Genomic DNA, 22,165 nt, shown 5'->3' with positions numbered 1-22,165 from the left:
CCCCCCCCCCCCCCCCCCCCCGGCTCACCAGGTACAGCGCCACCTGTTGCGGGCTCAGGCCATGCTTCGCCAGAATGGGCTGCAGCGCCTCCTGCAGCCGCTTGGTGGGCTTGGCGGAGATCCGCACCACGCGCTCCAGAGCCACCAACTCGACCCTGCACGGGACCCTCGCGCTGCGGCAAGGCAGGAGAGCGGGCCCGCCTCTCCCCCAGCCCCCCAGGGACAGGTCCAAGAGAGGGCGGAGCCTGAACTGGGAGGGGGTGGGACAACTTGGGGGTGGGCCCTTAGCCCCGGGGACGCAGTTAGCACCAGGGGCGGGACCTGAGAGGGAGAACAATAGCCTGAACTGGGACCCAAACAAGTGTTGGAACCCAGGACCCAAGCCTGGGAAGAGGGGCACTCACTCGAAGGTGATCCTGTTCTCCAGCCGCACTTCCTGGTCCGCCAGCACGGTGCAGTCCTGATCCAGGACCAGGGCCTTCTGCAGATGCCAGGCAGGCTCAGAGTCCCTCCCTCCCCAGCCCCAACCATCCCCACGGTCCGAGGGAACCACCTCACTTCCTCCGACAGCCCCCACTGGGGCCCCTAAGGGTCAGAGGGAAGGGCCAATGGGCTGGTGAGCCACAGAGATGTGGATGGAGTAAGACTCCTGGCTGGAGTGGGAGCCTAATATGGCCAAGGCCAGGGAGAAGGGTGGCAAGAAGGTTGGACAGCTTTGGAAAAGAAACGGAGTTACAGGAAGCATGGGAGTGGGGTGAGCACGGAATGGTAATGAGGCTGCTTGGATAAGGAGCAGGCCTAGGTCCTGGATCATGGGGCCGCCTCTTCCCAGGCCAGGCCAGGCCAGGCCAGGACCTGCCTCCTGGACAGCTGCCCCCTTGTCTCTCAGGCATGTGAAACCCAACCAGACCAGCTGGATGCATTTCCTTCCTCACCACCCACCTTTGATCAGCTACCCGGGCCTTGCCCCTTTTTTGACACTTGTCCACTTCTCTCCATCCCCACTTACTACTTGTCTCCTCACTGCAACAAGAACCCTTCCCCCAAGACTGCTGTGAGGCCAGAAGGAGGTAAACTATCTGGCACAGTACCTGGCACACGTAGGTATATGAACAGTAGGTGTAGTCTCCTGTCCCTATAGGCCCCACTGTCTGCACTACCCAAGGCAGGGAGTCAGCCTCTTCCAGGGATAGGCCTATGTTGTGCTGCAGGGACAGGTGGAGTGTGGGTGGGAAGTTATATTCAGCAGTCATGAATGCCCATCTGGGCTTCAGAGGCTGCATGGGTGGCCTGAGTGGGCAGAGCTCCTCCCACTGCTGCCCTCCCAGTCCCACTCTCCAGGCCCCGGAACTTGCCCTGCACTTCTTACCCACATCCAGGGCTTCATTCAAGATGTTCCCTCTGCCTAGAATGTCCTCTTCCAACAGCTCTGCCAGGCAAACTCCTCCCCGTCCTCATTCTCCCCTCATCAACAGCAGCCTCTTCCACGAAGCCTTCGTGGAACCAGCCAGAAAAGCCTACCTTCCCCCAGAAACTCTCTGAAGCTTCAGTTCCTCTTCCCTGATCACATCCTGCCTGGCTCATCTCCACCTTGGTGGGGATCCCCACCACGGATGTGGACCTGGAGGGCAGAGCTCAGGCTTGGGTCCCTCTGCACACCCTTTTTCTTAGATTCCTCTTTAAAGCTTAATGCTTGTACCTCAAGAAATTTTTTTCATGGGCTAGGTGCGTTTGGGTGCCCCTGACAGCCATTTCAAAGATGGCCAGTAGGAACTCTGGGAGTGATGGGGGAAACCCAGCTCTGGCAGTGGTTCTCCCCCACTCTACCTCCCCAGAGCATCACAGTGAAGATGATGGGTGAAGCTGGAAGCTGGGAGGGGGTAGGGTGGGGATGGGACGTTCATGGAACGAGAGTGGAGGCCTGAGTTTGAGGAGTTGTTGCTGGGTTGCTTTGAAGCTGGGCATGGGGGGAGGGGCAGGGTTTTGTTGGGGACTGGAATTAGGAAGGGGGTGAGAATAGGAATGGAATTGGGGTTGAAGTCATAGCTGAACAGAGACAGGAATGGGGTTGGGGTCAGGATCAGGAAGAGAGTGAGAGCTGGGGACCAGGCCAGATTCACACCTGCTCATTGCCGACCAGGTAGACCTTGATGTCGGGTAGAGAGAGGCCTCGTTTCTCACAGATGCCTGCCAGCATGGCCCGGATGGTGAGGCCAGATCGCGCCAGGGCCAAGGAGGCTGTGCCATCGGGCAAGTACACACAGCAATACTTCCCTGGCCGGCTTTCGCTCTCACCTTCTGTGCTCCCAAGGCTCTTCCGGTGGCTCTGATTTGGGGCAGGAGTAGAGGGAAGGTCATGTGTACACATTCAGGGACATGCAGAGAGGCACACAGACAGGTAAGCTCACTGGGGCACACACACGCACACACACACCTAAGGGCACACTCTTCGGCAGGCAAAGATACTCCTCCTACAACAACATATATGCTCACCCAGACATAGGACCACCCAGAGACAGGTCCTCCCCCTGACCCACATACACCTGCTGGGTACACCTGGGCACACACACAAACAGAATGTACACTCATGCCATGCATGGGGCCCAAGGTGGTGAGGACAGGAAGAAAGTAAGGAATATGAGGGGTTGGCAGCAGGGAGATGGAAGCGGGGACCATGACTAGGAACGATGGCGGCCCCACAAAGGTGCATGAGTAGTGGCCCTAGCCTGCACCTCATCTCCCCCAGCAGTCTGCTCACCTCAGATTTGCTGTTGACAAAGGCCAGGAAGCCGAGGTCCAGACTGGCGGACGAGTTGAGGGAGCCCTGGGACTCTCTGCGCAAGGCCGAGTTTGGGGCCCCGGCTCCCAGTTCTAGGGGAGAGGGAGCAGTGATCAGAACAGCCCTTCCCCCGCCCCCGACACACCCCCTTCTCCACAACCTGGTGGACCCCGCTGGAGCCCTCCCGCGGGGGTCTAACGCGGCTTGGGACCATGGAAGTGTTGCTACTGAGGGGGCTTCCCAAACTTCTGCTCTAATCTAGAAACCAAACCACCGGGGAAACGCGGTGGTCACAGAGACCTCTATTTCGGTTTTCAGATTTACAGACTGTCTATGCGACAAGTAGGAGGAAGGGGGGATTCTCAAAGCTTGCCCAAACTCCCACCCCGACTCTTCTCTGTGGCCTCCGACCCTCACCCCTGCGGAAAGACTTGCGGAGCGGGCGGCCCCCGGAGCCCTCAGCAGACGGAAGCTGCCCCAACTCCTCCACGCCCAGCGGCAGCGACTTCCCGGGCTTCAGCTTCGGCTTCTGCGGGTACAGGAAAGGCGCTGGCACCGGGCTGGACTCCAGCCCACGTGCAGACCAGGGGCACAGTCCTACAGATCTGCACCCGGCCCCCTGCTTCCCACAGCCCCTAGTCCGCACCTTCCTCGTGGAGTCAGGGCTGCCCGGGCTGGAGGAGCCAGGTTCCCGCAGGGGGCGTCCCTCGGCCTCCGCCAGGAGACACTCGCGGTATAGCGGGGACTTGACGAAGCGCGCATAGCTGTCGAACTTCATCAAGTTGAAGATCTGCGGGACCCGCGCAGGGAAGGTGAGCCCGAGAGGGCGTTCGGCTTGGCCCAACCCTCGGGGTCGGCTGGGTCGCGTACCTGGCAGGCAAGACCCGAGCCCCTCCCACCCAACTCCTTGGTCCAGCCCCGCCCCCACTCTTGGCTCCGCCTCTACCTCAGCTAGTCTCCGCCTCTAGCCCATGTTCACCGCCGCCTCTGGTACCGCCCTCTGACCCACGCCCTGCCCCTGCATTTTACTTTGGTGCGGGCATCCAAATTTGCCCTTTTCCGAACCCCGCTCCCGCCCATCCCACCCACTACAATCGGGCCCCGCCCCTGGATCTGGCCCCGCCTCTTGCCCTTTCTTCCAAGGCCACGCCCCCTAATGACGCGAGACCCCCGGAAACGCTCACCTGGAGCTGCTGCGCGCGGAACATGTCCGGTCGGGGTTGTGCCAGCACCTCTTCGCCTAGCCAGGCCTGCCGGTCGATGTTCACCGGGCTCAGCGCCTGGCTGGACAGGAATTCCTGGTAGATATGGCGGGCTTCCTGAGCAAGCTGTTGCAGGAGGGACAGAGAAGGTCAAGGACATGGCCCAGGCTCTGGTCCCACCACTCTGCCCCAGCTCCCCTTTCCCCCACCTGCTGGGTGTCGCTGGCCGGGATCTGCTGAAAGCGCTCGCAGGCCTTCCAGAAAGTTACATTCTCAGCGCTGAACTCCTTCTTCAGAAACTCCTGGTGCAGAGGAGGAGGAAGTTAGAGACACGGAGACCCAGTCAGGGGGTGCAGTCAAAGAGATTGGGATAGAGATAGGGCCAAGAGGCCAAGTCAGGCAGATAGGGCCAGACAGACAGATGGGGCCAGATTGGAAGGCACAGAGAGAAAATGGAAAGTTCCCTGCTGAGGGAACAGGAAGAAGCTGCCAAGGAAAGGCTGGAGGAGGCAGCTGACAGAGGAATCCCACTCTGGCCAGCCTGAAGCTCCATGTCCTCTCCCATGCCCACTGCCCCCCCCCCCCAACACACCATAGTGGTCACTGCCACCTGCCCTTCCGATCCCACCCCAAGGCTTACAGTGAAATAAGCCAGCCCCAGCGGGTCCTGCAGCAGCCGCTCGAAGGACAGACCCCAGCTGGCCACAGGCTGCTCCTCGGTGGAGAAGGGGCTGCTGGGGCCACTAGGGAGGCTGTGGATACTGAGGGAGCTTCCTCGGCCCTCGCCCTGGCCCTGAGGCCCTGCCGTGCTGCTCAGCTCTGTAGGTGGATGGACAAGTGGTGGTGAACCTTGTGGCCTTCCCCAGGCCCTGGCCCAACCCCATCTGTAGGTATTTTCCCTGGAAAGGTAGCAAGTGACAGGGGTGTCCCCACCCTGTTTCCACATACCCTCCCCCACCCCAGCAAGCCTCCTCCATACCTGCTGTCACTTACCTCCATCTGAGACAGCCAGAACCTACAAGAGACCCAAGGTAGGCAGTCAGAGCAGAGCCCAGGGTGGATTCTCAGGGTACAGTTCTGGGTTCAGGCCCCAGGACAGGAGCTGTGTTCTCCCCCTGGAGGGCCATGCTGGGCATTCCCAGCCAGGTCAGCATTTTGCTCAGGCTCCTCCTGGCTCCCCTTCCATCATGTGCCAACCACCGTGTGCTGGGACTTAACGCCAGTTACTTTCCATTTGCCCCTGGTTCCCTCCTCCCGCAGCACGTGCTGGGTAAGCGCCAGTGTACAGCATGGTGGGGATCAGCAGAGACTTTGAATCTTGTCTCTGCCATTTACTAGCTGTGTGACTCGATACTTGTTTGTCTCCATCTGCAAATAGGGGATGATGATAATAATAGTAACTTACTTCCCGGGACTGTTGTGAAGATCAAATCAGTTTAAGACATTTAAGCATCCAGAACAGTGGCCAGCATGTGGTAAATGCTGCATCAATGTTTGCTGGTGTCTATAGCCAGTGATATCTTTGTTGGAACTATTTCCTTTTGGAGAAGAAGAGCCTGAGAGACCCTGGGCCCCACCCCACCTTAGGCTGGTGCCGGGATGCTATTTTATAGTATAGACAGTCATTCTCAGACTCTAGTGTGCATTGAAATGACCAGTAGGAGCCCACCTCCAGAGATTCAGGCTCAGTAGGTCCAGAATGGGGCCGGAGACTCTCCATTTCTAACAAGCTCTCAGGCAATGCTGATGCGCTGGTCCATAGACCACACTGTGAATAGCATTGCTGTAGAGACCCACTCCGTCCTCCCCCTCCCCCCCCATCCCACACACAACTCTGACTTCTCTGGGAATCCCAACCATTAGTGAAATAGAAAAAAACCCTCCTTTCAAAATGACTCTTGCAGTGGTTTCCCTTGGTCTTCCTACCTTCCTAGCAGCTCCTCCAGCTTCCTCCTCATCTCCTACCCACGCAAGATGGCTTCTACCCCTCCCTGACTCTGTCCTGGGCCCTTTCCCCCTCCCATATCTCCCCAGATCCAAACCCACAGAGCCAACTTCCTGCTACCATCTCTGCCCAAATGTCCCACAAGCCCTTCCAACTCAGCCAGTCCCAAAGGAAGCCACCACCAAAGCAGGGCACTGAACAGGTTCCCTACATCGTTCCTGTCTTTCTTCCCGCCACCTGGGCTCAATCATCCCCAGTTCCTCCCTCTCTCTCACATCCTATATTCTCACTAGGCCTGTCACAGGAGTTTCTACCACCTGTCCCTTTGTTACATCCCCACTGGAAACAGGTCTGCAAACATCTCCCCCAGGAAGCCTCTCCTTGCCCTCCTAGCTGGAATCTCCCTCTTTGCTCCCCACTCTCACCTAGAAACACTCAGGTCCCACATCTGTGGGCCAGAGCTGGCCTGGAAATATGTAGGACATTATTAATATCTTGGCCCTTATTTTTTGTGAGTGGGTTTAACTGACTGAGCCACCCAGGAGGCCCAAGATTTTTTTTTTTTTCATTTTACGTTGAAAGGTGTTCCCACATTTAAAAATCAGGAGTTTTACATAAACTCTTGTGATGCCTCAGCTACCCGGAGCTTCTTCCCAGCATGACAACGTTGGCTGGCACTGAGCAGCAACGGCCTTCCCTGGAAGGGGCTCCCGTTCTCTTCAGGGGTCTCTGAGGCTAGTGTGATGCATTTATGTTACTTACGGAGTCAGGTGCTGCCCCGGACTGCCCAAGTTCCAATTTGTGCTGTGTGATCTTGGACAAGGCACTACACCTCTCTGTGCCTCAGTTTCTTTCTCTATAGAAATGGGGCAAATGCTTCTCCTGACTTCAAAGGGTTGCTGGGACTAAATAAGTTACATATATAGATAAGGAACCCAGAACACTGTCCGGCATGAACATTACTGTTACTGCTGTTGGCACATTAGTATTGATGTCTGACCCTGCTCCGCTTCCGAGGTTGCTAGCCCTGTTGTAGAGGAAAGAACACAGGTGTTGGGGTCTGTCAGACCCAGATTCAAATCCCAGCTCTGCCCTTTTCAGTTTTACGCCCTCGGGCTCCTCCCTGAGCCTCGTCTCCCATTTGGAGTGTGGAGGTGAAAGGTTGCTGAAGAGGAAAGAGTGTTGGCACAGAATGTGGCTGGGCGTGGAGCCCATTTGCAGGTGCCCCACTCCCACCCCCAGCACCCTCGCCCTCCTGCCTCTGCACCCCCCCCATCTGATGGCTTCTTCCCTTCTTCCGAGTCAGCTCCAGCAGCTGGCTGCCTGAGAAAGTCCCAACTCCCGGGGTGCGTGAGGAAGACAAATTGAAGCCCAGGGTCCCTTCCAGCCTGCTCCTTCCGTTCCTGGCAGCTCTGCTCATGCCGCACCTGCTTGTCCTGCCTGCTCTGAGGCTTTGCCAACCTCAGGGTGGCTGTCACCAACCTCTGCTCCGGGCTCCCGGAACCATCCTGCCTCCCGCTCCATGGTGGCCACCTGGTCCTCCGTCCCCCCTCACACACTGGCCTCTCTCCCCCCTGCCCTCCATCCCTGCACTCAGCCTCTCCCAAGCTCAGAGCCCCATGGTGGCTGGGGCAGGCACCTGCAGCTGAGGCCAGCCGACACTCCTATTCTGTTTTATTCTTGCCATTACGTTGAATTGACTGTCCGGGTCTTTAGGCTGGCTCCCAGGTGGTGGCTGTGGCCAAGCTCCCTGCCCTGGGGGCTGGAGCAGTTGCTGGGTTACAGCTGAAGCTCAGCCTGGGCCTGACTAATGAACCCCTTCATCCTCCCCCATTTCCCTCCCCCTCACTCCACCCTGCACTTTATCAAACTTTTCTAGGTGCCCCACGCCCCTTCCCACTCCTGTTTCCTGCTTTGCTGCTTTCTCTTGCTGGGTGTCTGCTCCTGCTCCCCTCACTGAACTAACTGCTCTCCAATCTCTGCTCATTGACACCAGTCCCCTCCAAAGACCAGTTGCCCTGAGCCCTCCTGCCCACCACACTTCTGCCCACCTGTGTCTAGGCCTCTCTCTCCTTACAATTTGGTAGCTCCCAGAGGGCAGGCCTGGTTTGTAGAGGGAACCAACCTGAACTCCCTCCCATGAAGCACCCTCCTTGCTCTGGTGCCAATGAGCAGCCATCAGGGCCCTAGCAGTCCTCCTCTGCCCTCCCGTGAGGCCCTGGCACCCCCTTCACCAGGGATCCTTCACCTCTGAACGCCCCATCTGTGTCTCAGTCCCTCTGGCCCCACTGGTTGTTGATCTGTAGAGTTGGGGCTGAGATGGGGTAGGGACAGAGATCCGGAGGTGGGAGGGAGTGAGGATAGGGTCCAATTTCAGTTCCACCATTCAAGGGCAAGTAACTTCCTCCCCTGGGCCTCAGTTTCCCCCCAGGGTAGAACGGGGCTCGGCATTCCCAATTTCTTGGGGCTGCTAGGAAGAGTGAGAGGGTGTGTGAAAGCAGCTGTCAAGGGCTCTGCTGACCTCATACTGATGCCCTGCCCAGGGCTCCCGCCTGCCCAGTCTCCCAGGCCTGGGGAAGTTGTGCTGAGCAGGGCTGGCCTTGCGCCACCCTGGCTTGCCTGAGAAGTGGTGAGTGAATGGGAGAAAAGGGGAAGAAAGGATGAGGAAGGGTGTGGTGGAAGGTGACACCCCTGACCCATGGTCAGGCCTCAGTTTGCCATACCTTTCTCTTAGGCCCTGGAAGAGCCACTGGTGTCTAAGGATACTGAGGTGAGAGTGGAGTGGACCAACACTTCTGAGCTCCAACTGTGTGACAGGCTCTCTCTGACAGTACACATCCACGTTCTCACTCTATCCTCAAATCTGTGTAGCAGGTGTTATTAGCCCCATTTTACAGATGAGAAAACCTAGACCCAAAGAAGACCCACAGTGTGGAAGTGGCTGAGCTGAAGTTAAAAGCCAAGTGTGCCTGACTGGAGCCTGAGGTCTTCCCTCCACGAAGCCGCCTCCCTGGGCAGACAGGAGATGTACAAGGAGAACTGGGAGGCCCAGGGCCTCAGCCCTTTGGACACAGGTGGGCAAAGTCAATCAGGGGTAAAGGGTCCAGGGGGTCCTCTTGAACTCTGCCCTCTGGAGAGGTCAGACCTCAAAGGGAGGGCCCATTTACTTAGCATCTTCTGTGCTGGGCACTCTGTACCATCATCTCCCTTCATCCTAGTTTGGGGAAACTGAGGCCCCAAGATCCTCTCTGGGTATATGCACAGAGAACCCTGGGTGCCTGGCCCCTTCAGCCTGAGTCAACCCTGTGGAGCTGAACCCTAGCCCCGAGCTGGATGCCAGGAAGATAGGCAGAGGTCTCTCCAGGTGGGAAGACTCGCTGGGCCCCCTGAGAGTGACAGGATATGACAACCACCACTCTCCAAGCTTTAGGCCCAGCTTCCCCTTAGGCCATGTCCCTGTACACACACCCTGTGTTTCCCCACATCCAGACCCTTCCCCATGCCATCCCCTCTTCCAGATGGCATATCCTTTCAAGAACTTCATAGCACAATGCACAAAATGATCCGACAAGTCAGTTCTCCCTTCCCACGTCCTCCTCAAGCTTTCTCTACCCTGGATCCATGGCTCTTACCAAATCTGAATTTTGTTGTGGTATTTGGCCCTGTGTGTTCTGTGCCTTGCCAGACCGGGAGCTGCTTTAGGGCGGGGGCTAGGGCCATGGGTTTGGGTCTCCAGTGCCTAGGACAGGGCCAGCACAGAGCAGACCTGTGGTGGGGCCGTTGACTGAATGTCTGCATGAACAAATGAAGTGGCCTTCGGGGTTATGTGAAGATGTCTTTGGGAGGGGGCTGGGAGCCATCTCTAAGTGACAGGATTCGTTGCAACTGCCTGACAAGCTGAGTGGCGGAAAGACGAGGCTGACAAATGAAGCTGCCTCAGCAGGGAATGATGGCAGCCGTGGGTGGGGGTGGTGGCAGGGGGAGGTGGGGGAAGACAGAGCCAGGCATTTCTGGGGGGTGGGGGACCACTGGCATTGATCAGAGAGGCTGGGTTCAGATGCAGGCCCCTTTACTTGCTGGCCGCCTTCAGCATGTCATTTACTCCTCTGAGCCGCCGTCGGGGGGTAACTCGTGGAAGGAGCCTGCTGCCTGCTCCACAGGTGCCTCTGTGTGCGTCCCTGCTGACACCTGTCCGCCCCTCCCCCATCAGCTGAGCACCGTCTCAGAAAGCAGACCGATGGCCAGCGAGCAGCCGAGCTGTGACCCTCAGGATTCCAAGAGGTGACATGGAGAGTTCACAACAGACCCAGGAAGGGCAAAGATAAACCTGTGTGTGAAGGTTGCTGCCAGGAACCAGGACATCTGTGAGCTGGCCAGGGCTGGGTGCAGAACTTGGGTGCCCTCCCTTCTCTGAATGACTTTGGGGTAGAGAAGCCATGGGCTGACGTGGGAGGGGCAGAGGCTGGGTCCATCTCCAGGCACCCTCAGTTGCCCTCCAGTTCTGAGCACTGCTCAGAAGCATCAACCCAGCTGCCCGCTGGGGTGGGCGTGAGAGTGGACATGCTCCTCCTTGGCCTCGACACCTGAGTGTCATGCCTCTAGAGTTGGAGTGCGAGGACCTTAGGTTCTTGAACTTTCAAAGTTAGGTTGATGGTAAAGACAGTGAGGTGGGGAACTGGGCCAGCTTGATGGGGTTTGCCTCTCTCCCACCTAACTAGCCCGGGGATGGGCAATAAAGAGACACTGGAAGGAGAGGTGGAGAAAGGTCTTGGTAATTAGGAGGCAGGAGTGTGAGTAAAACCTCAGTTTCTGAATGAGGCAGGGGATCCTTGAAGAGGGGCTGAGAATGAAGGGAGGCATTGGGCTGATATTTATGGAGCCCCCACAATGGGTCAAGGGTCTCATATTCATCATTCCACTTAATCATCTCAACAAGCCTTGGAGAACTGTTCCAATTTCCTCATTTTACAGGTGAAGAAACTGAGGGTCAGAGAGGACCCCTAGTAAGGGACAATGGAGCCAAGACTGGAACCCAGTTCTTTCTAGACCCATTGGTTTTGTCCCATAGTCCTAGGCTGGGGCTAGGTTGGAGGTTAAGACACTGTCTGGCCTTCCTGGGGTTGTTAGGAGGGGCTGGGGCTCTGCCAAGAGGGCTGGTATCCTAGGGAGAGAAGGAAGGCCCAGCACAGTCTGCCCCATCAGCTGAATGAATACAGAAGCTGGACTGTCTGAGCACAGCTCTGATTTAAAGGTGAAGTAGTGGGTGCCTGGGTGGCTCAGTTGGTTAAGCGACTGCCTTCGGCTCAGGTCATGATCCCTGAGTCCTGGGATCAAGTCCCACATCGGGCTCCCAGCTCAGCGGGGAGCCTGCTTCTCTCCCTGACCCTCTCCCCTCTCATGCTGTTTCTCTCTCGCTCGCTCTCTAATAAATAAATAAATAAAATCTTTAAAAAAAAAATAAAGGTGAAGTAGCCAGGGAGAGGGTTTAGAGGGTGTGGCAGCAGCAGGAGCCAGGGCATCTGAGCACCCAGCTACTCCCACCCTTCCTGGTGGCCCAGGAATAGAAAAGACAAGCTGCACCAAGCTGGCCTGACCCTGCTGACCCATCCCAGGCTGCCCAAAGACTACTTGTTCTGGCAGGAAGCCTCTGAGCAGGTCCAGCTGAAGGGCAGTGACCCACTGAGGGTTACCCCTTACCTGACCTTATGCATCAGGACGTGGGGTGAGGCGGGGGGAAGGCTGAGGCTAAGTCAGATGTGGAGGCCTGGGCCACTGTGGGGGTAGGCAGGGGTCAAAGGGCATGCCAGGTCTCCCTGCTGCCCTAGGATGCGGGGAGCCCTGGATGGGGCCAAAGTGGCAGGAGAGGAAGCAGTGGGGACCAGAAGCCTATGCCCACTGTACTCTGCTCTCCTCTCTGAGGCTGCCCCAGGTCCCCAGCCGGGCCATCTAGAAGGTCCTAGGACAAGAGTCCCAGGTCCCACTGCCTGCTCCTGTTCGTACCCAACTTCTCCCGCTGGCCGGCAGCATGCAGGCTCTTGCCCAGCCCTGCCGGCTGTGCCTCCTGGGCTCCACCCTGGGTGTGCCCACCCCTTCCCCATGGGCCTGGCCTGGAGCCCGCACTCACCATGCGCCCGTTGGGGACACCCAGGTGCTTGGGCTTCCCCGGCATGCCGCCGCTGTTCACGGGTCCCTGCTGCAAGGAGCGCCCACCATGGGGACCGCGGGCAGCCCCGGCCAGAGCTTGCACAGCAGCAGGCAGGCAACAGAGAGAGCCCGGCTCTGCTCCTGTGGGCCCTCACATCCTGAAACACCAGCTCACTACCTCTTTTCTCTGCCACAGGAAGTGTCTCTATAGAAACCGAACCACAGAAAGAAGCAAGGTCTAAGAGAGCGAATGCCTCTTCCTACACACACACACACACACACGCACACGCGCATGCACACACACGCACATTCACAGGCACACACACATGCCACCAGTCCACCCTTGGCAGTGCCCCACGCTGTCACCAGCACGTTGCAGAGGCCTCTGTGCGCCCAGGAAGGAGCCGAGCCTGGTCTGGCCCAGCCCAGGGAGCTCCAAGATCATGTCCGGGCACACAGAAGTGTGCGCTCACACACTTAGTCACCTTTTTGCACCCTGGCGGGGGCTCGCACAAACACACAAACATGCGCACCGAGTATGCACACGGGTACTTTACTCAGCACACGCTTATCTCACACCTGCTGTGTTTGTGCTGCGCAGGTGCACACTCAGTACCCACCCTCCAGGCAGCTGTGCACATGCAGAGTGACTACCTTCATCCCCAGACACTGCCCAGGCATGTGTCCAAGCGCACAGACAGATGGACACCTTGCATGCATGGTCATGCACACCCAAACCATTCACGTCTGCATGTTATAAACACATAGGCTCGCCCTTCATAAGAAACCCCTGGGTGTGTATATCTAGTCCCCTGGACAGGGGCCTGTGACAGGCGCAACTGCACATGGGCACGTAAGCACCCAGCCACCCCGGTGACATGTGCCCACCCCCCCAGGCAGGGGAATGCATCGGTGGCATCTATGTGTGATGCCTGGCTGTTCATTCTCACTCACACAAAAATCCTGCCTTGGTGTAGTACCATCAGCTGAAGAGTGACACCCTGCCCTCCAGCCCCGGCCCCGGGCCAGCCGAACTCGGGGCCCTTAGCCAGAGTCCTCAGTTGGCCTCTTTCTTATACAGGCACACACCTACTACAAGGACTTGCATTTTACCTTACGTTTGGGCTTAGTGCCCTCAAGTCACCCACCACTCTGGTTTGGGTCCCTCTTCAGTTTTCTACCCTCTATCCTACTGTCCCCTTCCCCGGCTGTGACTTGAACCTTTCGGTGGCAGAAACTGACTGACTCTTCACCATGAGTTCATGTCCTCTTCCTCTGGGTGCATGGTTAAACTTTAATTTCCCAGGCTCACTTGCAGTCAGGTGTGGCCTTGTGACTAGTCCCACCAAGTAAAAGTGAATGAAATGACGGGTGCCGTTTCTGAGCCAAGACTTTTATGTAGTTTGTGCCCTCCACATTGTTTCTTTCACCTTTAGCTGCCTGGATGCAGGAGATTAAGGGATTGTGGGGCCACAGGAGGAAGGAGACAGGGTCTTTGTATTAGGGCACAAAGGGAAGCCACCCATCAACCAGGAACACTAGCTTTGCTCTGTTACATGAGTGAGGAATAATCTTTGAACCGTTATACACATTTGAGTCTATTTGTGATAGCAGCTAGTGTTACCCTACTTAATATACATCTTCACCGGGCCCTGACTCCCCTCTTCCCAGACACCTTGCTCCAGGTCCCCCAGATAGAGGGATTCAGTCAGACTTGGTATGTGTATTGGGGGTTGCTTTGGGCCTGGAGCATTGTCTTAATAAGGTGCACGACAATGGCATTGTGCCTGGGAGGGGTTTCTAGGGTGCGTGATGTCAGCGGAGACTGCCTATCTGCTGTGCCATGGGTCTGGGCCTAGGTTTCATGGCGGGCTTCACCGTTTACAGGCTCTTCTCCCCACATGACTTCATTTGATCCTAACACCCTCTTTGTGAGTGGTGTTACTTCCATTTTACAGATCAGGAAACTGAGACTCAGGGAGGAGTGAGTTCCCAAAGTTATACATCAAGTTAGATACTGCTAAGTTGTGAATATGTGTGCTTGGGTGCCAGGAGCTGCACCTGGGCTGCCCACAGGCCAGGTGCCAACAGTTCATCTTTCCCCCCAAAAAGACCCTGTTACAGCCTCTGACCCTTGCTAAGGTCATCCTCTCCTCTCCTCACCTTCCCACTATGGATGCCAATTTCAGCTCTGATCACATCTTTACCCCAGGGACCCCAGCCAACCCTGGGACTTCCCATCTCTTAGTCCTTATCAAGTTTTCTCCCCTCCAGCCCTCAGAACGCTGTTCTCAACTTCTCTCTCCCTGGCTTTCCACAGGGGATCAATTACTGATATCTAGTCTCCCTGTGGGAGATCTGATCCCCCTTCCCTCTGGAGACTTCCCTGGATCAGGCCTTGCTATCTCTCATCTGGCCATAATGACATTCTATTCAGTCTCCCCACCTGGGTAGGGTAGCCCCCCTCCAATCTCTTCTCCTCAACATAGCCAGAGAAACCCATGTTGGCCACTCCCATGCTTAAAACCATCCCATTGCTTTCTGTAAAAAGGCCACGTTTCTTAGCTGGAAATTGAAGGCCCTTCAAGTTCTGGCCTCAGCTACACTCTCCCCCATCTCTCCTCAGCCATTCCGAACTGCTTTCATCCCATATGCTCTCAGGCATCCCTCTGGGCCTTTGCATCTCCTGTTCCCTCTGCTGAGAATGCCTTTCCCCTTGCTGGTAAACTCCTACTCATGCTTCATGACCCAATTCCAGGTTCTAGAACAAATATTCATATTTTTACTAATTACTTAATAATCACTTCCTTTGTGCCAAGTGTGGTTCCAGATGCTGGGGATTCAGAAGTGACAATAACTGGCAAAAATCCTAGCCTTCCTAGAGGTCTAGTGGAAGGTACATATCCTTGTTTGTATAGCTATAGATAAATCTCTGGAAGGGAATACTCTTTGGGAGGGGAGTGGCAGGGTATTATATGTCTGTACTGCATATATGAGCATATTAATAGTAAGCTAATAAAAAATATGTGATCCAGAAAAGATGTCTCAGCACTAATCTTTTTTTTTTTTTTTTTTTTTTTAAAGATTTTATTTATTTATTTGAGAGAGAGAATGAGATAGAGAGAGCATGAGACGGGGGAGGGTCAGAGGGAGAAGCAGGCTTCCCGCCGAGCGGGGAGTCCGATGCGGGACTCGATCCATGGACTCCAGGATCATGACCTGAGCCGAAGGCAGTCGCTTAACCAACTGTGTCTCAGCACTAATCTTAAGTTCACTCATTCAAAAGGGAAGATTCTTGGACAATATAAAGGAGCAACCAACCAATGATTCCACCTCCCACCCCGTGATCTGTAACAGGGGTTATTAATTCAAATAGCTAGAGGGGCGGGGCAGGTGCTATAAATTAGCGGCCAGTGGGGAGGCTAGCTCAGCAGAGGAAGGCCTTTTTAAGGCCACATAGGCGTAGTGTGGTTGGAGCTCCAGATTCTTCTGAAAAACCGGAAGTTTGGATTTCTGATGTTAAGTCTGTCCATTTAAAAATATCAATGGGCGCCTGGGGGGCTGGGTCTGTTAAGTGGCTGCCTGCGGCTGGGAATCGCTGCTCAGCGGGGAGTCGGCTTCTCCCTCCCCCTATGTCCCTCCCCCGGTTTGTGCGCTCTTGCTCTCAAATAAAATATTTAAAATAATACAAATAAAAGATAAAAATATCGGTATTTAAATTATTGTATTGAAATAGCATGAGCAGGTAAAACAGAGCTCTGGCTGTGGGCCAGGAGTTTTTTAACCTCTGGTCCACAGGTTAGCTTTTCTGGACCATTCATGGCCGCTTCCAGCTGCAGCGGGCGGGCACTAACATGGTTTGGATCCGGGTGGGTCCCAACCGTCACTGGGGTCCGGGACAGGATCCGGGTCGGCTCCTCCTGCTTAAACTCTATGGGCCACGGAGCTGGGAGTAGTGTACGCCCTCAACTGGGAATTCTACGTCTCCAAAGGCGTGACGCTGGGAGAGGGGTGGGACCAGAGAGGCGAAAGAGAGGCTAGCCAGAGCCACCCAGTGAGTGCGAGGGGCGAGGGAGTTGGAATTCAGGCCTCCTCCTTCCATTTTGAATTCTTTCCCCTCAGGACTGGGAAATGTTACTCCAGAGACGCGATCACCGGCCGGTGGCCGAGGTCGTTATAGTCTTCGTCTGTCCAACCCGCGCGGAAGGCCCGCAAAAACTACGAGTTCCAGCATGCCTAGCTACGCACACGACCTTCGTGCTGCCCTGAATCAAACTACCCTTCTGTTCCTCATTGGCTCACAAGCCTAACGTGCTGTTCCATGATTGGTTGCGGCTCTTGTCGCTCCTAGGAACCCCTTGCTGAGGCTGGCCGACAGTTTCCTCGAAGCCGCCAAGGAGATGGAACAGCACTTGACCAGGCTGGAGGGCTGCTCAGTAAATAAAGCCGCCTTCCTTTCGGCTGCGAGGCTTTGCTTTTTTAACTTCCCGGTGACACTGGGGTTGAAGGGTTTCCGGCCGGAGGACATTAGATGGGACATCCGGAAGGCGGAAGTCCTAGGGCGGAAGTGGCCGAGAGGAACGGAGAATGGCGGCCGAAGGCTGGATTTGGCGCTGGGGCTGGGGCCGGCGGTGCCCGGGGAGGCCTGGGCTTCCCGGCCCCGGCCCTGGCCCCACTGCACCTCTACTTCTTTTCCTGTTGTTGGGGCCGGTTGTTGCGGATATAACTGACGGCAACAGTGAACACCTCAAGCGGGAGCATTCGCTTATCAAGCCTTACCAAGGTGAGGCCTGGGGCGGGAATGAGTGCAGGGTGAGGGCGAGGCTGGACAGGGTTGGGTGAAGGGGTTTCCTTTCTCCCGAGCAAAGCAGCTTTGTGGGTTTCCTGCCTCTGGCAAGGCCAGTCCTGGCATGGCCTCTTACGTATCTGTCTACGCCCATCTCTGCCCACAGGGGTCGGTTCCAGCTCCATGCCCCTCTGGGACTTCCAAGGCAGCACTATACTCACGAGCCAGTACGTGCGTTTGACCCCTGATGAGCGCAGCAAAGAGGGCTCTATCTGGAACCACCAGGTGAGTGGCTCCCAGGACGCTAGGTATACCCTTAAGTAAGCCACTACTCCCAGTCTCCGCAGCACCACAGACCTGCGCTTGGTTTGAAGGCTTGCACCCCCCACCACCCAAGGTTTCCTCATCTTGGTAGCACTCACCAGTGACTATTGAAGTTACCAGGAATGATTATTGAAGTTACTGTGTGTCAGGAGCTGTGCCTGTCACTTCACACCTTTCTCATTTAGTTTCTTTGAAAGCCATGTGAAGTAAGTGATGTTATCTCCATTTTACTGACAAAGCTAAAGCTCAGTTGAAAGTGCCTTACTCAAAGTCGCATAGCTACTAAGCATTGGAGCTCTCAGGCTGTCTGAATTCAACTCTGTCAATAGTGGGATAAATGGGACAGATGGAATCTTTATTGGGTATTTTGTGTGTGTTAGGCACTGAACTTAAAATGCCTTATTGCATTTAATTCTCAAACAGGCTGTTTGAAGTTGATGACTGTCATGGCTTTATGCAGAGCTAACACAGTGAATGGTATAATCAGCATTTAAATTCTGATCTGTCTGATACCTAAGCCCAGCAATTCACTTGCTACACATGACCCCTTCCCTCCCTCTGGACAGTGGAGGAATCCCTTAGAAATACTTGCAGAGGGGGCGCCTGGGTTGCTCAGTCGTTGGGCGTCTACCTTCGGCTTGGGTCATGATCCCAGGGTCCTGGGATAGAGCCCTGTGTCGGGCTCCCTGCTCTGCGGGAAGCCTGCTTCTCCCTCTCCCACTCCCCTTGCTTGTGTTCCCTCTCTCGCTGTGTCTCTCTGTCAAATAAATAAAATCTTTAGGAAAAAAAAAAAGAAATACTTGCAGACTTAGTCCACTTCCTCAGTGCTTCATGGAGGGTCTTGTCATCAGTGGTATAGAGGAGCTGGACTTGTGGGCAGTTTTAATTTTTGTGATCTTTACTCCAGAGGTTAGGGAACCTCAAGTGTCAGTGGCATGTCATACATGACCAGTGGCCAAGATAAGTTGCTACACAGACTCTACACTGAGAAAGTCTAGGTTAGGAAAGGGGACTAATTTGGGGCTGGGTCACAGGTAGGAAGCTGCTCCTACCTCAACCTGCCTGATTGTAGTTATTCCCGTAGGCCTAAGCTGTTGACCATTGTCCTACTTTTCTCCATCACCCTGTTCTTTGGTCCATTCTGGATGGCTTCCCCATTTAGTTCTGGGAGCCCACACTGTCCTTGTGTTGCCTCAGCTGCCTGTCCCTTCTGCTCCTCCTCCTTTCTGCTAGGGGCTTCTGGGTTACTTTCTTCAGCTTTCACTCTTATCCTCAGAGCCTGGGGTCTCCTGCGAAGGGGATAAACAAGCATTATGTCTACACAGTCTGGCTCCTGGTGCTTGGCATCTCCATGTATACTGGTTATTTTGTTCCAGCTCTCTGGCTGCCTTCTTGTCTCAGGACCTTTGCACTTGTTGTTCCCTCTCTCTGGGACACTGCCTCCTGGCTCTTCATGCCTGCTTGCTTCTTTCTCATCTGATATATCTCAGCTTGAGTGCCACCCACTCAGTATTTCATTAACTACTTTCTCTCCCCCGCGTCACATACTGTCACGTTATTCTGTCTGGGGCTTTCAGGTAATTTTTAAAAATTATAATGTAGGATTACATTTTTTATGGAAGTGAGTTCAGTATGTCATTAATTTTTTAATTTTTTAAGTAAGGTACAAATAGTTCTGGAACTTTTAGAAATTCGTTCAATTACAAGTAACTTAATTATGGTTGTGGGTAACTGTTGGTTGGCATTGTCAGTGGTGTGGTGATGTCACAAGGCTGAGAGAATTCTGCACTTAACCTTCATCACATTTTCAGTCTGGACTCTAATTCTCTTCCTTCCCCCACATCTCCATTCACTTCTGGGGATTTTCCTCTTTGGCCCTGCAGATATTCTTGAAAGGGTTGGAGTGTTTCCTGTAATTCTTGAAAGAAATTGCTTGGAACTCTTAGAATTTTCTGCTTATTGTTTCCCAAGAACCATCTCTTCCTTTACTTGACTGGAGAGGTGCTTTCTGAACTTTTCTTTGTCCTCACTTCTGGGAGGGGCACTGAATTAGCAGATACTCCTAAGCACCTGCTATTGTCCAAGCAGAGAAGACATAGCTTCTGCTGTTTTGGGGTAGAATGGTTCAGACCAAGGAGTGGCCCCAAGGTGACTGGAACTCCCAAGAGTCCAGTGGCTGGAGCACAGGACAGAGGGAAGCCCATGGGGCTGATTGGGCCCCCGCCTTGAGCCTTGTGTGGAGGCTGCAGGGTGAAATTTAAGCTTTTTTGGCTGATGTACTGTCTGAAAGTACATACCCTCTTGCACTTTTTAAAAGTTGGTATCCAGAATTGCTTTTCTTAAAGGATGTAGTTTCCAGCATATTTTAAATATTGCCATTTTATTTGTTTGTTTATTTATTTAAGATTTTATTTATTTGACAAAGACACAGCGAGAGAGGGAACACAAACAGGGGGAGTGGGAGAGGGAGAAGCAGGCTTCCTGCCTAGCAGGAAGCCCGATGCGGGGCTCAATCCCAGGAGGCTGGGATCATGACCTGAGCCGAAGGCAGACGCTTAACGCCTGAGCCCCCCAGGCGCCCCCATTTTATTATTTTTTTAAGATTTTGTGTACGTAACTGTATTGAGGGAGAGCGCATGCGCCCCGGTGGGGGGAGGGGCAGAGGGGGAGGGGAGAATCTTCCTCGGACTCCGAGCTGAGCAAACTGAGAACTGAGCGGGGGAGTGAGACCTCGAGATCGTGACCTGAGCTGAGAGCCGAAATCAAGAGTCAGACTCTCAACTGACGGAGCCACCCAGGCGCCCCTAAATCTTAAAATGAAATTGTTCAGGGGCGCCTGGGTGGCTCAGTCGTTGGGTGTCTGCCTTCGGCTCAGGTCATGATCCCGGAGTCTTGGGATCGAGCTCCACATCAGGCTCCTTGCTCAGCGGGGAGTCTGCTTCTCCCTCTTCCACTCCGCCTACTTGTGTTCCCTCTTTCGCTGTGCCTCTCTCTGTCAAAATCTTTTAAAAAAAATTTAAAAAAATGAAACTGTTCAGTACTCTTAAGTGTATTCAGTGGAATCTAAATATTTCAATTTGCTATCCACTGTATGTTTTAAACACTGTGAATCAGCCCAAATTATACATCAGGTTTTTTTTTTTGAATTTGTATTTTCATTTCATCCCACCCAGAATTTTGTTCTATGCAGTGTATTTAGTGCTTGAAAATCTCTTACTGAATAACTTGTCCCATTCCTCTGCAACTAAAAAAATGTGATAATTTAAACCTTTTAACTTTTTTGGGACCTTGAAACTAAGTTTTAATATTTTGGGGTAATATTATAATTATTAATACACAGTTGGTCAAAATAAATGCATTACACAATTTTTTGATAATTATTGTAAAAGTAAAAATTTATTGAATGCATCCCACTAAACTGTTGTCCCTCCATCCCTGTCTGGATGGATATTGTCAGAATAAGACAGGCCTCAGCACCACTTCTGCTTTTTGTTTTTATAGATGTGAATGCTCAGAATCTGTGTTCACTTAGATAGTAATGGAGATGCAGGGAGTTTTGTTATAGCAGAGTTACTCAATATTTTAAACTTCTTTAGGTTTACAAACCCCAAATCATGTGGTGATCTTTCATCAACATGTGTCATGATGTATGAGCTGACTATTGGATTAGCTCTGCCTTTCCATGCAAAGACATGGAAACCACAAACTGTAAAAATGCTCTATGATTGCCAGGTGATTCTGATTTAGTTGGCCCCAGGGAGGGCCAGGGCGTTAAGATTGCTGAGCTCCCCAGTTGGCTCAGCTTTGCAGCGAGGGTGGAAAACCATGGCTGTGTCACGTTCTGTCTCCAAAAGCAGCTTCTAAATCCGTTCCAGCTGGTACCTCACCTGCACCTGCTTAAAATCCTTCAGAGGATTTATATTGTCTCTATCTTGGTATTTCCCTCCACTGATCTGCAGTCTTCAATCTGCCGTACGCAGAGACTTTCTAAGGCCTGGATAGTCCTGTAGGAATCAGTTTCCAGGTTTCAGCTTCTTTGTGTACCCTTTCCAGAAACTCCTCTCCCTATGAACCATACCAGGGGCAGGAGAGTAGGTGTTCCTTTCTCATCTCCCTGTTCACAGTTGCCCTTCTGCTTGGAGGCACCCCTTGAACCAGCTTGGGGTCTTAGCTCAGTGCATTGTTCCCAGGTGCAGAAAACTCCTGGGCACCAAAGAGACCATTTGGAATCTGGTTTCTGGGCTTTTATAGAGGTGAGATATATTTAACTTTTTTTTCAAACATGAAGGCTTTTCTAGTTATGAAAAAATTAAGTTGTCGGGGCACCTGGGTGGCTCAGTTGTTAAGCATCTGCCTTCGGCTCAGGTCATGGTCCCAGGGTCCTGGGATCAAGCCCCGCGTCGGGCTCCCTGTTCTGTGGGAAGCCTGCTTCTCCCTCTCCCACTCCCCCTGCTTGTATTCCCTCTCTCTCTGTGTCTCTCTCTGTCAAATAAATAAATAAAATCTTAAAAAAAAAAAAAAAATTAAGTTGTCATTAATATCTAGTTTGATTTTATCATGGTGAAAGAACACAAGCTATTCCATCCTTGGAGGTCTGTTGAGTCTTGGAAATGGTCAGGTTTTTGGAAAATTTTCTGTGTGTGTTTGCAAAGAATGTGGATTCTCAGCTAGTTGAGTGCATTGTGCCATTTAGGTCCTTGGTCAGATTTGCTGATTGGGTTCAAATATCTGTATTCTTCCTGACATTTTTGCTCGTTTTTATCAATTACTGAAGAGGTGTGTTAAAATTGCTTTGTGGATTTGCTTTTACTTTTGTAATTCTGTCAGTCTCTGCTTTATAGATTTTTTTTTTTTAAAGATTTTATTTATTTATTTCAGAGAGAGAGAATGAGAGAGAGCACATGAGAGGGGGGAGGAGCAGAGGGAGAAGCAGGCTCCCTGCCCAGCAGGGAGCCCGATGCGGGACTCGATCCTGGGACTCCAGG

At 53.6% G+C, this 22,165-nt stretch overlaps 2 protein-coding genes and 1 long non-coding RNA gene across 4 annotated transcripts in view; 2 read left to right on the top strand and 1 right to left on the bottom strand.

Moving 5' to 3' along the window:
* RGS14 (regulator of G protein signaling 14) overlaps positions 1-12,286 on the bottom strand; it is a 13,633-nt gene extending 1,347 nt beyond the window's left edge. The window contains exons 1-11 of the mRNA XM_081825771.1: positions 12,051-12,286; positions 4,975-4,996; positions 4,622-4,800; positions 4,191-4,283; positions 3,964-4,107; positions 3,426-3,569; positions 3,197-3,308; positions 2,759-2,871; positions 2,123-2,326; positions 405-481; positions 14-155 (exon numbers count right to left, since the gene is read on the bottom strand). Coding sequence (XP_081681897.1) covers positions 14-155; positions 405-481; positions 2,123-2,326; positions 2,759-2,871; positions 3,197-3,308; positions 3,426-3,569; positions 3,964-4,107; positions 4,191-4,283; positions 4,622-4,800; positions 4,975-4,996; positions 12,051-12,095 — 1,275 coding nt within the window. The 5' untranslated portion in view covers positions 12,096-12,286. The remainder of the gene's footprint in view (positions 1-13; positions 156-404; positions 482-2,122; positions 2,327-2,758; positions 2,872-3,196; positions 3,309-3,425; positions 3,570-3,963; positions 4,108-4,190; positions 4,284-4,621; positions 4,801-4,974; positions 4,997-12,050) is intronic.
* LOC145722618 (uncharacterized) overlaps positions 1-22,165 on the top strand; it is a 99,202-nt gene that overhangs the window by 53,925 nt on the left and 23,112 nt on the right. The gene's annotated exons all lie outside the window — the stretch shown is intronic.
* LMAN2 (lectin, mannose binding 2) overlaps positions 16,434-22,165 on the top strand; it is a 19,591-nt gene continuing 13,859 nt past the window's right edge. Inside the window, exons 1-2 of one of the 2 annotated variants that reach the window (XM_081826406.1) lie at positions 16,434-16,853; positions 17,023-17,141. In XM_081826406.1, the coding sequence (XP_081682532.1) occupies positions 16,658-16,853; positions 17,023-17,141 (315 nt within the window). In that variant the 5' untranslated portion in view covers positions 16,434-16,657. The remainder of the gene's footprint in view (positions 16,854-17,022; positions 17,142-22,165) is intronic. The other variant, XM_081826405.1, reaches the window with a different exon arrangement.

The sequence above is a fragment of the Leptonychotes weddellii genome, chromosome 7 (genome assembly GCF_054177405.1).
Source record: "Leptonychotes weddellii isolate Sample4059 chromosome 7, ASM5417740v2, whole genome shotgun sequence".
In the NCBI taxonomy this organism is placed as follows: domain Eukaryota; kingdom Metazoa; phylum Chordata; class Mammalia; order Carnivora; family Phocidae; genus Leptonychotes; species Leptonychotes weddellii.
This window is presented reverse-complemented; position numbering and strand designations above follow the sequence as displayed.